Raw genomic sequence first — 18,512 nt, 5'->3', positions numbered from 1 at the left:
AGATACAAAGCATGCGAAAGCCAACTAATTGGTTGGAGTAGATCCAGTCAAGGTTTTTAAGGTACCAAATAAATAAAGTTCTGTCATCGTGTACTCACCCTCACGTTGTTCCAAACCTGTAGGACTGTCTGTGAAACACAGAAGAAGATATTTTGATGCATGTGTTGGTAACCAAACAGTTTTGGTCTCTATTGACTTCCATTGCGACGTTTCTCAAAATGTCTTCGGTTCCATACAGGTTTGGAACAACTTGATGGTTATATAGTACAGAACTTTCTTGTATGGGTGAACTATCCTTTTATGAGCTTGATTTTTAACTACTTCAACCAATTAGTCAGCTTTCACAAGCTTTTTATCTCAATTTGTCATTTTTGGTGCCTTTTGTCACCTTTTGAAGAACATCTGTGTTAGTCATAACCCTGTCATTCTTTCCCTGCAGGGGGAGCTGTGAGGATACACTATAGTAAAAGCAGTCTTTTTTTCGGGCCATGGCGCGCTTTCCATCTCTGTATCCTTATAGTTCTTTATATTCACATCCGTCTCAGAAAAGACCTGATCCTGAACCACCTTTCCCAGCTGCCCTGCTCGCTCTCTCATTTCTGCCCCTTCTCAGTTGATTTTAGCATCACAGGGGCCGGCTGATCAATCTCCTTGGTGCATTTTTTGGAAGCACCAGCTGAGAATCTGGCAGGTTGTAATTTGGTTTGTGTGAAGCCCTGTGTTCACAGGTACATTTATTACATTCAGTCTATTTCAGTATTTGACTCTCTCAATCTTTCATATAGTTCAGAGGGGAGCTAGTCTATATGTATTCAGTGTCAGCGTTTCGTCTTGCGGAGAGTTTTCGGATAAATCCTCTTTGCTTTGTGGGTCGCCTTGCTGCTGTTACGGTTGGTATTTAAATACGCTTGCCGTGCGCTTCTGTTTCACACTTGGTTGTTGAGTTCATTTCCTCGTGTGTGGGTGTTTTTGGGGTTGATCATGGGTAGGAAGGATCTGAAAACACTCCCAGGCGCAGCACAGCGTAATCTCACGGTTCCAGTACATTTCTTGACTCCCATCAACACCAATTAGTTTTGTTACCATTCTGTCCAGTGCTATGCTCAGGATGATGCATGATTCTAGGATGACCCCTTTTGCATGCTTCTGTCTCTTTTAGGCCCTTTTGCACCAAATGCAAATGTTCAGCACTAACAACAGTTTGAAAAGAGACAATGTATTCCTATGAAGCTCTTCAGACCAGCAGGGGTTTTCCTGGGTCAAAAATGGTCTTCGGTGGTGGAGGACGAGTACAGTCAATCTACACACACAGTGCAAAGAAACCATGTGAACTGTGAGCCCAGCACTATCAATAAATCCAAAATAAAGTTTTCATATTGAAGCTTAACGCTTACTGCACCAACATTTTTATATTTATATACACGCACACATTCACAAACACTTTGGGGTCGGTAAGATTATTTGAATGTTTTCGTAAGTCTCTTATGCTCATCAAAGCTGCATTTATTTGATAAAAATACAATAAAAACAGTAATATTGTGAAGTATTAAAGGTATTATTCCTGTGAAGGCAAAGCTGAATTTTCAGCATCATTTACTCCTCTCTTCTGTGTCACACGATCCTTCAGAAATCATTCTAATATGCTGATTTAATATTAAGGAAACATTTATTATTGTTGTAAATGTTGAAAACCGTTGTGCTGTTTACTATCTTTTTTGAAACGGTAATATATATATTTTTAGGATTCTTTGTTGAAGTTTTATTCAATTTGTTAAATAAAGTCGAAATTCAAAAATACATTTATTAAAATAGAATTTTGATATGATAATGTAGCCTAAAAGTTTTTGCTGTTACTTTTAATGTGTCCTAGCTGAATAAAACTATAAATGTATTTACACAAAATATATATATTTATGTGTGTTTGCTATTTAAAATGTATCTTTCATTTTATATGTTGGCTGGTATTTGATATTTAATTGTGCTGCCAATTTCCCCTTTTTTATATATTTCAATTATATTTGCAGTCACCTAATGTTCCCATAATCTTTAAAAACAATAATAATTTATTAATATTCTTAAATGTAATCTTTAGCTAATCTCATTTTCAAATTGTGGATTGTAGATGTTATGATGCCTAAGGTCACTTGTAGCATTTCATTTTTAAATTTGTATTGTTTTACTTTTCATTTATTTTGATAAAACTGAATTGATCTGTTATCAGCCTTAAACTGAATATAATTATTGGTTTATTGCTATCAGCAGTACTTTATGGTGCATCTCTGATTTACATCTTACAAAAACTGCTAATGACTTTAGCACATCTGATGTTTCAATATTTTTATTTTTATTATTGAACTTGGCCAATGAATTTGCTTCTCCTGCATCCTGTGCTTCTAATAGACCAGCTGAAGAGTGCATTATGGGATCTGTTGAACCAGCGTGAATGTGCTTTTCATTCAGCCCTATATGAGATTCACTCCTGGTGTGAATAGACCATTCGCCTGCAATTCGTTTAGCTTTTTCGTCTCCCGTTTGGTGCGAAAGGCCCTTTAGATTGCATGAAGTGTGTGCACTATGGCAAACAGCTGGGGGTCTGTACAGCTAGCACCAACACTAATGGGCACAACTGTGATGGACGGGGCAGAGCCGCATATCCCCCCTCCCCCCTCACTTCACTATTTTGCATTACCAGACACAGTTTCTCCTCCAGTTATGGATAACAAATACACACATGCACATAACATGGCACTCAGCCTAGTGAATTGCCTCCATTTTTCTCTCATTTAAAAAAGGTGCACTTTTTTCCAACACCAAATAACAGGCTGTGATTATTTGGTGTTGAAAAAAGTGCAGGTTGAGATCTGTGCGACGTGGTTGTTTTACACCGTCACCTTTTTTTAATGAGAGAAAAATGGAGGCTTTTAAGAAAATGCCAGCAGCACTTTTAAAAGGCTCAATAGGTGATCTTATGCAGTACAAAAGTGTGTGTGTGTGTGTCCATGCCTGCATTAAGGTGTGTGTTGGATGGACTGCTGTGCCGATTCACAAGGCTGAGTGCCACTGCAGGAAACTTCTGCTGCCTCACTTCCTGTTTTTTTATTTTTTATTACTTGGAACCCACCGTCACATTCCCAGCATGCTTTGTGCAGTGACCTATACTCAGCAGTCACTGCTCTCAGTGGCTTACTTAGAGATGCGCACAGATGCTCTGTACAAGCATGGCTTGCCCTTACAGACCAAGTGAGGCATGACCACACACACAAACACACAGTCGATTATATAAACATCATCAGCGCTGTCATGCACTGTTAAAGAAAGCAGTGCGAGTTCTTTTTAAAGACACATGCATATTATTTCGCTGAATGGCACTGAGAGTGTTTGTGTTTTGGGTTACCAGAATACACACATTGTTGGACCTTTTGTTTCTGATGTCATTTGTGAAAATATGTGTGTATATACTGTATGTATATACAGTTGTAATCAACCCCCATTGCAAATCATGTTTATTGGCAAAATGTACAGACTTTCAGCTGTTTTCAATGAACAAATCAAACAAAAGTAATTGAAACAGCTCAACACAACTAATGTTTCAAGTGGTTTCCACAAATTCAACTGAATATATAGTATATTCCACAAACATATTAAGCAGCACAATTGTTTTCAATATTGATAATAATCACTGAAGACTGGAGAAATCCAGCTTTGCCATCACAGGAACATTTGACATTTTTAAACAGTATAAATAGTAATATTGTGAAATATATGCAGCCGTGGTGAGCAAAGGAGACTTCTTTCAAAAACATACAAAATCTTACCGACCCCCAACTTTTGAACGGTTGTGTATATATCAGTGTTAAACTGCAGGCAGACTCTCTTAGCCAGCTGAAATACCCCTCTTGTCCACAGCCATTCATAAGTATTCGTTGTAGGTTTTGCATCCTATTCAGCTGTTAAAAGCAAGTCAGATGTTGAGAAGGGCAGCTATGATGTGGGATCCTGAAACACACCAACTGGCCCCTGTCCCTGGACCAGACTGGGACAATCAGCACCAGCCTTTTGAAGTGTTACCCGAGCGTAGCTCGAGGGTCCTCCAGTTCTTTGAGGTTTCTGGGTGAAGTACAGTGGCGCTCTCTTCTCCTGTATTTTCTTCTTCCCCCTTTCTTTCTCCCTCTGTCTCTCTCTCCTCCCTCTTTGGCAGAGCTGATGGAGGGGTTTAGGAAGGAAGTGAAAAGAGAGAGAGGGGCTCTCGTCGCCACAGTTACCCATGCCCCCAGAAGTGAAAGATGGAGGGCAGAAGGGACTATTGTTTATTTTGACAAATGCTTTCTTGTAGCCTTGAAGTGACATTGATGAAATGATGCAGCCAATCAATTTTCAGTGAGACAGGTGCTAGAAAGGCACAGATGACGTGTGAGGGACAAAGAGTTTGTGTGATTCACACACATCTTATATCGGCCATGTTCCATTGTTCATATGTGTTCTACGCAGGCAAATGAGCTACAGGCTTATAAATCTGGGGTGACTCCTCAGTGAAGTGGGCAGAGGCAACTGTAAATCTCCCACTGTACCTACACACACAAAGTCCCAGCGAGCCCTGTTTAGGGCTCTGAATAATTTATTTGGCCTGCATTTTAAATGAGTTTTCAGGGAAGGGCTGCCTTGCACACCTAGGGTGTCCTGTGTTTATAGGTTCCCCAAAAATGTTATCTTACTACCCAGCTGTTGAAAGCATCCTTTGCATGTTCTCCTCAGGTCTATATATAGCACGCCACAGTCTTACTGAGGACACTTTCTCTCTCGCATCCTTCTAGTGCAGCCTTGTTCACAGCATCCGGTTCCCATTTCATAGTGGGGAATGGTGAATTATTAGCCAATGTATGTTGACTGAGGGACTCGCCCGCACCGCTCTACATCTGCCGCGACCAGCTGTGGAGATGATGAATTGACTGGGGATGATGAAAATGAGAGGAAGTAGAAAGATCATGCGGGCATGTCACAAAAATTCCCCCGAAATTGCCCCTTTTTTACGCTAGAGGCCGTTATCAATCCCCTCAGAATGGGAGAGCTTAGGTAGGGTCATAGGTCATGACCTATCTTGGTTGCAGCCTCTGCCAGTTCCTCTCAATCCCAGCACTTCCTGTTTATGTAGACATGTCTGTCTGCAGGGCTGTGAGACAGACAGCAGTTAGTTATCTGACCTTTACTCTTGGCTGGTTATCAAGAGTCCTTGTTTACACCTGGCAATAACATCCATCTCAGTAGGGCTCTGCGGCTTGACAGTAGGCTATATACCATGCAATAGTAGATGTTATGTTAAAGCTTCAGTCTACACTGCAAGTTATGTTGCGGACAGGCGCGCCCAGCTTCATTTATTTTAATTAGAGTAATTTCATTTTGACACATCTACTGTGTTTGCTTGTGATGTAGAGAAAGTCTAGGTTGTTTATGGTTGCCAGCAATGTAGCAGCAATTCAAGTGATTTGCTGTCATAGGTTTGTGTATATCGGCTATTTTATCATTTTGAATATTGCTCATCCAAAAGTACTATTTATAATGTATTGCACTGCTACACAGTGCCAGGCAGCTGTTGATGCCAGACTTGTTCATTCATTTGATATGTTACACTGGCTTTATTATGCAAATTAAATATTTTGCCTGTAATCCCTTTTGATCAGAATTTTGTTGTGGGGAAGTTATCTGATTACATTTTTCTAAAGATTTCAGCGTATAACTGCAGGCATATTGAGAATGTATTTGTGTTTTTAGAACTACACGTTTCTGGATAAATTGTTATTTGAAGCGCCAATTTACTTTCAAAAGGTGATATTCCAACTATAAACCTTTATCCTAGTTTTTCTGTGATATTTGAACGCATTTGTAACATAGAAATAAGTAACGATACTGTGTGGTTTAAAAGAAGCTATTTCATACCTAGATAGCCTAACTTGAACTTGAATTTGAATTTGAATGTTCCACTCTGTGATTTTGTCAAAGGTTTAATAGACATGGCTGAGTCACTGTCATTTAGGAATAAGAGTGTGTGGGTTTAAATTGAGATCGCAAAAGGTATTATTTATTTATTTAATTGTGCAGCTCTAGTATGTATATGTTCCCTTCCTTTATTTCTTTTTTTTTTTTCTTTGAACTGTTGTTTTCTTTTGAAGCCGGATGCAGGGTTCTCATCACTGATCTATATAGATCAGTGGTTCTTACACACCTGGAAGGAACACCTGGAAAATCAGGGAACTTCTGGAAAATTCATAAATTCATAAAATCTTAAATGGCATGGGAATTTCTATATTTGTTTTAGTTATTCTCAATTCTTCACAAAAGTATTTGTAAGAATCATGGACATATTATGTAAATTAATTTCAAATCCCCACACCTTCTGACTAATAAGCATATCCAGCCCCCACTGCAGCGTTTCAGTCCAGCAGGGAGGGTGTGGAGAGAGTTCCTCCAGCACTTCCCTCTGCAGGGGCACTGCACCCTTCACTGCACCGGGCTCCACTCAATGACAAATTAACCCTCTTTAATTGTGGGTGAGTTATGCAGCTCCTGGTGCAGCGGTGTGAGACACAATCTTGCAGCCTTTTATTGGGCTAATAAATCTGGGAGGGTGGCAGACGGGGCTGGTGCAGCCAGCCGGATGGTAGTTTGGGGTGGGTGAGAGATAAGAGACTGGAAACCCGCTCTCTCTCATTACCGCAGTTTTTGCCTGAGTTTTTCCAGTGTGTTGGGGGAATCTTATCAGCCTGTTCACGCCTCACCCGTCCTCTTTTGTCATCTCCGCACAGAACAGAAGCAAGATAGCCATTAATATCCTGAGCAATCATGCAGGATGAATTATGAGCACGCTTAAAAGTGAAGAAACAGTGCGGTATTGTTTGTTATTCTAATGGCTGTACTTGCTGTGTGAGTGCTTTTTCCATTCAGGAGCTGTGTGGGTGGCGCTGCCGGGGTCAGTGGTTTACTCTGCTGTTGCATGATGGGCATGCAAAAGCATGCCAGGCATCCTGTGGGAAGAATACAGATCCCATCCCCCCCGCTACCACGGATACGGCTCCGTACCGCGAGAGCACGTGAGACGGAGGAAGCGAATTGGATGTGTCCTAAGATGGCTGACAGGTGTAGATAAAGCCAAAGAGGGCGGGTGAACCACAGAAATCCATTTCCCAGCAAACCCTGTGATTTATAGCCCGTCAGGAGCAGTGTTCTCACCAACACCAACCGACCAGCCTGTCAGGACCGCTCCAGTGCGCCCGCACCCCCCAATCCATCCACCTCTACTCGCAACTTCTCACACAAAACGCTATTGACTTCTTGCGCTCAGTTTCTCGAACAGAGCTGAAAAATGCTAGGGAAGTGCGAGACTAGTCGACTAAACGATGCCGTGAGTTTCGACGTCGCAAATACTAGTCGTTTATTTATTTTTTTGCACCGTTATGTTTTACTTTATATTTCTATTAAGGCTATGTTCAAAGGGTTAGGGGACAATATCGGTATGGAATTTTAAATTGGTTTAAAGGGGAAAATTTACAAAATGAAACTTTCTTAACCGCAACAGATCCTATATCAATATCCTAACGAATAGAATATGTAAGGAATAATTGCTGTTGCTGTAACACCTCGGATGTGCATTATTTTCTAATAAAGTCAATTTATTCCGCTTATACTAAGGTTACCACACCTCAAGACATTGTTCAGATGTTTTTGTCATTAATTCTAGATTCTAAAACGTAATTTAGTAATGGAGGCTTGAGCCATTGATAGAAGTCTAATGCAGTTATTAGAGAGAGATTAAGTGTAGGTGAATTACCTGAGTGTGAGAAAAGTCAACTATTTTACTGATAAAATCGTCAGAGCAGCGCTGACAACACGTTTCTGTGCGAGTGTGTGTCCGTACTGTATGTGTGTTTGAGTGGGGAGAGAGAGCGTGAGAAAGAGAGTATGCTTTCCGCACATAATAAAACTTAATTTTGTGGCAAAAAACATGGAAATAATTTGATGTTTTTATCCTATTGTGTACTATATTTTATTTGCTGGGTAAGTGTTGTTGTGGGTTTTTTATTCTTTTGTTGTTGTAGTCTGTAAGGACCTTTTGAAAATGAAATCATTTGGCGAAGTGATAGGGATATATTAATGCGGTCAAGACCTGCTTGGAACTACTTTAGCAGTGCGTTTCCCTGAAAAGGATTGCACACCTTAGAACGTTCGTCAACCAATCAGATTCAAACATTCAACAGCCCCATAGTAAATGTATCATTGCTGGTAAACATCAAGTTTAACATACAATGATCATAATCTCTTTCAGCGGCATTCAGTATGGGAGGTGACTGTTCGATTCATAGATTAAGCAGGTTATTTCAAATGGATCGCTTGTATAGGCTGTCTTCTGAGGGCTTCTTAGACTAGTCGGTTACAAAATTTCCATTTAAATGTTATGGGAATTAGGTGTGGCGTACATCCCTAAAAGATACATAACCTCCGTCTCTGCCTTTGAAATCTTGATATCATCTTCAGTCACAGCGCTTCCTTCCACCCCCGTGCTATTATAGTCACTTCTGAGAGCTGAATATTACACACCGGGCTTAAGATAATCACATACAGTCTGTATTGTAGCACAATTCACATTTTTCTTCTCCTTTTTTTTTTTTCCTGTTGCTGATGAGATCAGGAGTCTCACAATGTAGTTTCACCGTTTTATTCCGGTACCCGTGGCTATTGACTTTCGATTCAGGTGGGCTACCTGCTGCATTCATCTGGTGCTTGGATCGAATTTTATTATCACAACTGCAAAATTCCATTGTTTAGATATGGTTTTCAGCATCACAAAACAATGCCGTTTATTCGATGCTGTGGCGAGGCAGAATTACGTGGCGGAGCTTGAGGCGGCACCATGACTCAGAAGATTTATTTTAAACTGCTGTTTCTTCACTGCCTGTTATGATGGTGTTATCTGTTTCAGATAATGGGAAGTGCTTTCCTGCAGGTCTAAAATCTGTCTTTTTTCGCTCTCTCCCCGCAGGACCTCGATGGGCCTCTTGGAATCTTGGTGTGTTTATTTGTATCCGCTGTGCTGGAATACACCGGAATCTGGGAGTGCATATATCACGCGTCAAATCAGTCAACTTGGACCAATGGACCCCCGAGCAGATACAAGTATGAGTATTTTTGTGTAACACTGTGTTGGTTGTCTTTTCTTTCTTTGTAGGGCTGAACGAGATGTTTCAGGCCTGTTGATGACCCACCTCTCAAACTTTTCATTAATTTCATTACATTCATTGATCACATACACTACCATTCAAAAGTTTGGGGTCAGTAAGATTTTCCATGTTTTTCTTATGCTCACCAAGGCTGCATTTATTTGATCAATACAGTAAAAACAGTAATATTGTGAAATATAGGTATATGACATTCAAATCACAGGTATATGTGTGTAACTGTATTTGGAGGTCTCTGTGTGTTGTGCTGTAAAGAGCAGTGTGACTTGAAAGATTTATGAGATTTTAAGCAACCAAAAGGGAGTCTTGCATCTCCCCTTCGCATATTAATTGACATCTGGATGGATAATTAATTCTTGATGGGTAATTACTTGTCTGTTTTTCAGCATACAGTCTTCCTTCACTCTGATCCATCATTCTCATTAATTTGTCTCTGACAGACTTAGACGTACGTGACATCGAACTGATAATGCAAATACGTGTAATTTGTATATGTTCGAACAGTGGTTGAGTACAGGATTACACGGTTAATTAAAAATCAAGGCCATGAACTCGCACAGATGGCTGAGTTGGTAACCAGAGTTTTATTTTAAGCCTGTTTCAGGTGAAAGTTCATGTGTTTTACCATTTTGCTTTATTAGGAAGTTATTAGGAACTGGGATTTGTAGCATGAATCACGGTACAGATATTTTGCACTGTCACTCCTGTTGCCCCGGCGATTGTGCACATCAACCAATCGAATTCCACCGCCTCAAGGGATGAATGAGGTCACTCTTTATCCAGAGGTCATTGCAGTACTTTGACATTGAAAGAGAGAGATCAATTTAGCTCTTTTTAGGGATCCAAGCAGTATAATGAATAGGTTTTTTTTTTTTTTTTTTGGTCATCATTTATGCATTTTAAATTATGCTAAGGGTCTTAATGTTGTACAAAGATGCACCAGTTTTACAGTTTACACTTGCATAGCAGACCTGATTGTTCATTAGTTGAACTTGAATTTATTTATTGATTTTATAGAGTTGTGTGTTGTATTTTGGAGTTGATGTACTTTTTATGGACAAGGACGCTTCTGTTAGTGTTCTAATAGAGTTGACAAAACTGTGAAAAAATGTGTCTGTGAATTAATTCTCAATAATTTTCAGCTGAACTAAAAAATTATTTGCAATGTTTTTCATGAAGAAAACTACTTGGTTGGTTTATATGTATTTTCACCTGTTATTTCTTTGTTGTCTCTGTTTCTCTGTTTAGAGTGTGCAGAGCATGGGCAACACCAGGGCAAGACAGCTGTATGAAGCTCATCTCCCAGAAAACTTCAGACGGCCGCAAACTGACCAGTATCCTTGAGTCTATGGGCCCTATTTTAACAATCTGAAACGCAAGTAACTTTGTGGGCGGATCTTGGGCGCTGTTGCTATTATACCGGCGGGATAAATGACTCTTGCGCCCGACGCAAATCTAAAATGGGTTGGTCCGAAGTAGCTTCATTATTCATAGGTGTGGTTTGGGCGTAACGTGAAATAAACCAATCAGAGCGTCATCTCACATTCCCTTTAAGAGCAGGTGCGCATGTTCCATGGCGGGTTGCTATTATAACGGCGGATTTGCCGAGCGCACGCGGCAGGAGCGGTTCACAGCTGAGGAGACCAACGTTCTCGTCAGGGCCATAAAACACAGAGAAGTGACAATGGGGATGGGAGGAACCCACCCAAATTAGCTTCGGTTAAACAGGCGTATGATAATTTGGGTAAATGTGTAAGCTAGATTTATGCCTATTTTTTCACATCTTCATGGACACAACAATGATTTCGTGTTTAATATTTTTCCTTGTAATAATGTATGATTTGCAAAAATGAAAACTGCTGCTTCTGTGTAGATGAGAGAATCAAAGTGTATGCGCGGTGTGCACACGCTACATTATAGCCAAGCATGCGCCCTCAAAATAGCATTTGAATAACATGCGCAGCGCCACTGACTTTAGACTAGGTTTTTCCTGGTCAGTGGTGGAATTGTTTTCTAAACCTGCAAAATAGCACCAGGGAACGTTTGCGCCGGAACACGCCTAATTTACCGACGTGCGTCTGTGGAGGGAAAAGTCCGCTGTGCGCGGGTGCAAAATAGGAATGATACATGCGTCGGTGTACAAAGTCAATTGCGCTGGGTGCAAGATAGGGCCCCATCAGTCTAACATCAGTGTTTGTTTGTGTAATTCTGGTTGCAATATGCTCTAATTACCTTTGCTAGTCAGCTGGTAAAAGTCAGCATCAAGTTTCTAATCCGAGGTTGTTGTGTGGTACAGATGCTTTCTTAATCATCTGGAGAGAATTGATATGATTAAAGTGAAAAATCCCTTTTCTTGGCTCTAGAAAAAACAAATTGCAGATTTGTAATATGCAAAGAACTGTTTATTTGTGAGTTTATGCAGAGTTTGTGGTGTCGCGTCCTACTCTTTTCTTGCTACTGCCAAATTCAAACAAACTATCAGATTCTGTAGCCAGCATTAACAACTTTTCTCTTGTAAGCAACAGAGAAGGCTTTAGAATATGTATGTACTATGTAGCAGTGTAATTTACTGTTTTGCATGAATGTCTTGCACATTGATAAATGAAGATATTCAATGTTTGATTGCCAAATACTTTTTTGTAGTATTTCCACAAATATATATGGCAAAATATTGCTCACAGTTCTTAAGCTTGCAGTTGAATTGATGTTACATTTTAAATTGTTGTTGTGGTTGGTACAACACCTAATGCTATTGATGTGTGCCATTTCCAGTATTACTAATCATATTACTAATTAACACTACTCACAGTGTTTGGTTAGGAAACTCAGGGAAACGCCAGTGATTTTTGAACATTTCTATAATTGTGGCTTGAAGGCAGTTCTTATTTTTAACGGAAAGGGAAGAAAACCATCAATAAATGAGATCTATATATATATATATATATATATATATATGAAAGAAATAAACTCATGTATCTGAGTTAAGTAATTTAACAGACTTTCCAAAGATAGCCTTGGTCTTCTGCTCCCAAAAATACTACATATTTTCCACCATGAATATATTCTCTAGCTTAAGAGCTCTTTTCTTTTTTTGTCTTTGAGACATTGGATACCATTATGTTTTTTGAGACATTTAGTTCCAGGTGATGAACTTTTGCATTACAGGTTGTTCAAACTTGGAAAAAGGGAAAGGATAACGTTTATTATTTAAAAATTTTTATATGAATAAGAATGCATGTAATTGATACAGTAAGAAAAATCACTGTCATGGAACTGCACTGATTGTTTGCACATATTACCATGATTTTTGGACATCTACCTGTAAAAAGTTTGGGTGTCATTAAGGTTTTTTTTTTTTTTTTTTAGCAAGGATGCATTAAATTGGTCAAACGGGACAGACACATCTTATGACATTATAAATATCTTTACTATTTCAAATAAATGCTGTTCTTTTGAACTTTCTATTCATCAAAGAATCTTGAAAACAATTGATCAGTTTCAACAAAATATTAAGAGGCACAATTGTCTTCATTGATAATAAGAAATGTTTATTTAGCACCAAATCAGCATTTGTGACACTGAGGACTGGAGTAATGATGCTGAAACATCAGTTTTGCCATCACAGGAATAAATTACATTTTAAAATATATTAAAACAGAAAACAGTTATTTTACATTTGAATATTTCACAAAATGGTTTTTACAGTATTTTTGATCAAATAAATCCATAGACTTACCGACTCCAAACCTGTAAACAGTAGTAGTGTATTAATAATTGCACAATTCTATGAGGAATTTCAGAATAAATGGGTGATACATTTTGATTTATAAATTTCATTTGCCAGATCAGGTCTGTCACAAAGTATATGCACATATCATGAAATGTATATGTATATGTATATATATATATATAAAACACAGTTAGGAATTCCTGTTCTAATATTGGTGGATGTGTGAGTTTGGCAGGCAAAGCCTGTGTGACTTCACACCTCTGGCTCCAGAGATCCAGAGAAAACAGCTGCTGTTTTCAGCACATTCACACACAGCAGAACTGAACAGGAACTTCCTCATCTCTGAGGCCCGATAGGAAGTCTCTTCATGTCTCTCATTCCTCCACCTCATCTCTCTTGCCTCGGGTATCCTCCTCCGTCCTATTTCACACCATCAGTCTAATTGGGTGTGTGTGGCGGCCAGGATAATTCCATATTCTCCTCATTGGCGCCTTCAGAAACTCTAATTGAATTTCCCTGGCATCCGTGGCCCGTTATCAGCTCTCCTGCATTTGGTGTGGCTATGGAAATGGCTTCATTTGTATGCTGACCGATGAGGTACAATATTCTTAACCGTCAAAATGGATTAATCTGGACAGCAGAGGTGAGCTTCCTCCACAAACTGGCTTTGATGGAATTTGCTTTATCACAGGTGTGGTTTCTTCAGATGGAAATGCGGATCTTTTGTGCTCCTGTGTGGGTGTATCTAACTCTCTCTCTCACCCTCTCTCACTTCCCACTTATCACAGCTTCTCTTTCTAATGGAAAAGTTGGTTGTGTTAATATAAACGTCAGATTAGCAAAGAGAGGAAATTTGAAGTTCTTTCTCTTTTGTTGCAGAGATACCTTCATTTGGTGTGCTTGTGGATTCTTTGTTTCTTTCTCATTTTTCTGTGTGTGTTTAACTGCATATAACTCGTTTTTCTTTCTCCTATTTGTGCCAGCACTATTTTTTTTATGCATCATCTTTCCTCCCGGTTTCTCTGTAACGTTTGCATCATGTTCTATCTCAGCGTGATGCAACAAAGCATCTCTTGCATTTTAAGGAAGCCCTGCGCAATTAAATGTTCCTGAGGATTTTAATTAGCTGGTTCAGGTGTGTTTGATTAGGGTTTGAGTTGAACTTTGCAGGAAGGTAGATCTCCAGGAACATGTTATGCTATGTTCACTCAAAAACTGTAGATGGAGCGTAACAGAATGGAACTGAACGCAAGTGTCTCCACTCGTTTTAAAATGAGGTGTTTTAAAGGGTATTTATGTAAAGATGCTTGAAACTTTTCCAAGATGGTTTTATGTGGTAATACTGTCTAACGGCTACAGCACAGCAAGCTGCCTGCATGTTAATTAAAGCAGTACTGCAATATATTTATATTAGCGCTGTCAATGTATGCGATTAATTCAAGCTCAACGCGTTAAAATAATTTGTATGCTATACTCATGTTGCGTTTTCAGTGAATTATTAATGCCACTGTGTGTGCTTTTAAAACACAAGCTCTCTGTGATTGTTTCTGAAGAGTGCGAGCCCTCACACATCGCGCTGTGTGAAATACAGACTGAACGGAATGTCAAAACATCCCACCGTTGTATGGCCAGATGATACACAAACTACGTTTCTCATCTGGATAAAGCAAACCAGCGTTTCGCTAGTAAAGTTTTGATGGATGGAGGATTGCTGTATCTTAAACATTGAATGTATTCCTCCTCGTAATTTTGTTTTCTGATAACCAAAAAATGTTATGCGTTGATTAATCAGATGGCTAATTCGGTGTTGGTGCTTTTGGCAGTTATAATTACTGTACTGTTAAAAATTTGGGGGTCAGAAATTTTTAAGAAATTAACTTTATTCAAGGAAGCATTAAATTGATCAGAAGTGACAGTAAAGACGTTTACTATATTACAAAAGTTACTGTTATTTTGACCTTTCGTCACAGAATCCTAAAAAAACACATCACTGAATTCACAAAAATATTAATCAGCACAACTGTTTTCAACATTGATGATAGTAAGAAATGTTTCTTGAGCACCAAATCTGCATTTTAGAATGATTCCTTGAAGGATCATGTGACACTGAGGTGAACACTGGAGTAATGATGCCGAAATGATGCTAATAACGCTGTTTTATTAATTAAATGCAGCTTTGGTGAACAAACTTTTCAGCTCCAAGCTTTTGAAAGTTTGTGTATTTTAGCTCTTTTTTTATTATTATTATTATTATTAATATTATGTTGTTGTTTTTTTGGTCACTCAGTGTACCACTTAAAATTCTTCCTGGACCACCGGGTTGAGAACCGCTGATCTTTTGTACTGAATGTTTTTACAAGGCTTTTGTCACTCATTGTTTTTTTTTTGCATTCTTTCTCTTCCTGCCACCTGCTTCTTCACCCTGATCCATATTTCATCAGATGCATTATTGTATTGTGATAAGGGATTCATGAGAGTGTAAATCCAATAAAGCTGCACGAACCGGTGCTCTTAGCATTTACCTGTCACTGTATAAATTCTCACTGTTAACAAAGGGTGAGATTCGGAGAGCGTGTGTTTTGATTTCTGTTTGGCCCCAAACTGTGTGTGTGTGTGTTTGCTGTGAAAGGAAGTGTTTCTCTTTTTCAAATAGTTGTATTGAGTTTGTGGTCCAGGTGAGGTGTTGGTGCTCTGGTGTCTTTAATGATGAGGAGAGATAACAGCCAGTCTGAGAGGGCCAGCTTTACTGCAGGAGTTACATTGTAGCTGAGCAAGATGCCAATTAAAGCTTTCTAGCCATTTGCCATACCTGAGATTTAAAAACCACATCAAAAAGGACGTTTTGTGGCTTTCAATCTATGTTTGTTTACTTTGAGGACGTATGAAAATGAGGTGTGATGAAGTATATCAGTATACATCAATCAGATGAAAAATGTGAGCCAAACCATTTCATGGGGTCTTCAACATTAGCTGACATCATGTTTCTTGATGTTTGTAACGACCTTCTCTCGGGTTACAGAGTGAATGCAAACCAGGCTCGTTTAAATGCTGTGATGTTTAAAATGATTTGTGTTAGTTATAATAAGGCTTGAATTTTCCTTAGCAATTTTTCAGAGCTGTGGAGTTCTTCATCAGGGACAAGTACGAGAGGAAGAAGTACTACGATAAAAACGCTGTCAATGGAGCCATTGTGAGTATCAACTTGCACCCATCCACTGTTGCTATCAAACTTGTGTGTGTGTGTGTGTGTGCGCACGCTGCACTGCAATGTTTTTTCTTCAGGTTCATGACCATTATTTTTTAAATCCTCAGCAAAGTTACGTCACCTTAAAATTGTTTTTCACTAGGTCTGTGGCAAAGCAATCATATATTAATATATTGTGTTCTTTTTCCTTATTATTCTTTTTTTTATGTGTGAATTCATATCACTTCCTATAGTTTAAGAAAGAAAGAAGCAGGTCTAAACATGCTATTTATTTATTTAATTTTGTTTTATGTATTTATTTTCTCGATTTTGTATTTATTTATTTAATCTTTACCCATGTGTGAATTTATATCACTTCCTTCAGTTTAGGATTGAAGAAGCAGTTCAAATAAATAGTGGCAGTTTTCCGAGGCATTGTACTGGACCGGACTGAAGTGAAGCGATCTGTGCGACAAATTTTGAAACTGATCTTGCAGATTTGGTTGCTCTCATGCGTTTAGTAAAGTTGCGATTCTGATGCACTGCAGCTTATTGAATCGTAACATTGTATATAGTGAGCCAGCACTATAGTTTACTGTATATTTTACGTACTGAAGGCCTGATTTTGGTGGCCAGTTGTTCTGATCATTGAAGCCTAAAATTCACATTACACAGCCTGGTGGGTTGCAGCTGTGTTTTTCGCGCTGGAAATTGATTGACAGGAGCCGGCAGCCAATTAAAGTGCTCTCACTCATGTTAAATTACTGTCTGTGATATCCTCTCTGTTCTTAGTTTGTGTTGACCAAATCTTTAAGAACTCTACAAAGAATAGTAATTGACCATCCTTAGCATGCTGTGCAGGACTTCAGTCTCATGATAATGCTTGAGGAGCTTAAGCAATCTAAACAAACAGCCTCCTTTTGGCCTTTTCTGATTGCTTTGGATCAGGAGAGACTGAAACATGGTTGCAGCGTGAAAGCTTTTCGATCAAACTCTGCAAGGCTGCCCTGTCCAATTACAGTTCTCTTTCTACTTACCCAAGAAGAGCTCTGCCTCTCTCCGACAGGCCTGTCTGAGCCAGCCAATTAAAGCCCCTGCCTGCAGAAACAAGACAGCCAATCAGATTTCAGCAGAGGTCAATGCGATGGTGGGCAGCCGCTGATTGAGGAGTCATAAACCAGACGTGTACAAGCAGCATCAGTCTGTGTCAGAGAAAAGATGAAAGAAAAACAGTTAGATTAATTAAAATTCAATACTAAAATGTAAAATAGTGGCGTGTTGTGCGCCGCCGCACTGTAAAGTTGAGGCACTGCCTAAAGAAAGACTGTGATTCCAGGTTGTCCTCGTTCACCTACTCTGCCAACGGCTTTTAAATGCAAATAAGTGATTAAAAACAACTCGTTATCAGTTTAAGGCATTTTGCTTAGTGTGAGGAGGGGGGTCTGGATGAGAGTGTGTGTGTGAAGAAGAGAAGAGAATGAGAAGCTGAGAGAACAGTTTTGTGAAGTGAGGGACTGTTATTTGATATGAAAGACTTCTTTGCTCTTTGTGTGTTTAAAATGTATTAATGTTTAAAAACTGGTTTTGGTTTGTGTTGTTAAAGGGATAGTTCACCCAAAAATGAAAATTCTGTCATCATTTACTCACCCTCAAGTTGTTTCAAACCTGTATGAATTTATTTTTTCTGCTGAACACAAAAGAAGATATTTTGAAAAATGTCTGTAACCAAACAGTTGATGGACCCCATTGACTTCCATAGTAGGAAAAAAATAAACTTTTTTTTTTTTTTACAAAATATCTTCTTTTGTGTTCAGCAGAAAAAAGAAATTCATACAGGTTTGAAAAAACTTGAGGGTGAGTAAATGATGACAGAATTTTCATTTTTGAGTGAACTATCCCTTTAATGTTAACTAAAACTATTAAATTGTTTTTGTTAATTGAAATGTAGTACTACAATTTTCTGGGTCCCATCCCACCAGTTGAGACTGTTTTATTCGAAAATGAATTGTAGCCCTACTGTTAGTATTTGCTGATTGTGCCGTTTTTATTTAGTTACCTCCTTTAATGCGCTAATGCAGAAGATCTTTATTAAGCACAAGTTCCGGCTTTGACAAGAGGGTGTAACTGAAACCATTCCGAATCATGCAGGTGATTTACCTGTCACCGTTTACCCTGCCTAAGCTAGAAGGTAAACGTTTAAGCAACACTATTTAACAAAGCTTAAGATTCTGTCATTATTTACTCACCTTTATTTCATTCCAAACCCATATGACAGACTTTCTTAAAACACAATAGAAGATATTAACATCTCCCATGTCATATAAATTGAGCCTTTAATGCTGTCAGAAGTTCGGTTATGTTATACTAGTTGATT

At 38.9% G+C, this 18,512-nt stretch overlaps 1 protein-coding gene across 2 annotated transcripts in view; it reads left to right on the top strand.

Annotated features, from left to right (window-relative positions):
* smap1 (small ArfGAP 1) overlaps nucleotides 1–18,512 on the top strand; it is a 108,442-nt gene that overhangs the window by 16,385 nt on the left and 73,545 nt on the right. For both annotated transcript variants that reach the window (XM_084390804.1, XM_084390805.1), the window contains exons 2-4: nucleotides 9,029–9,162; nucleotides 10,473–10,558; nucleotides 16,069–16,144. In XM_084390804.1, the coding sequence (XP_084246930.1) occupies nucleotides 9,029–9,162; nucleotides 10,473–10,558; nucleotides 16,069–16,144 (296 nt within the window). The remainder of the gene's footprint in view (nucleotides 1–9,028; nucleotides 9,163–10,472; nucleotides 10,559–16,068; nucleotides 16,145–18,512) is intronic.

Source organism: Rutilus rutilus (assembly GCF_951802725.1).
Source record: "Rutilus rutilus genome assembly, chromosome: 20".
In the NCBI taxonomy this organism is placed as follows: Eukaryota; Metazoa; Chordata; class Actinopteri; order Cypriniformes; family Leuciscidae; genus Rutilus; species Rutilus rutilus.
Note: the sequence above shows the minus strand (reverse complement) of the source record. Positions and strands in the feature narration are given on the sequence as shown.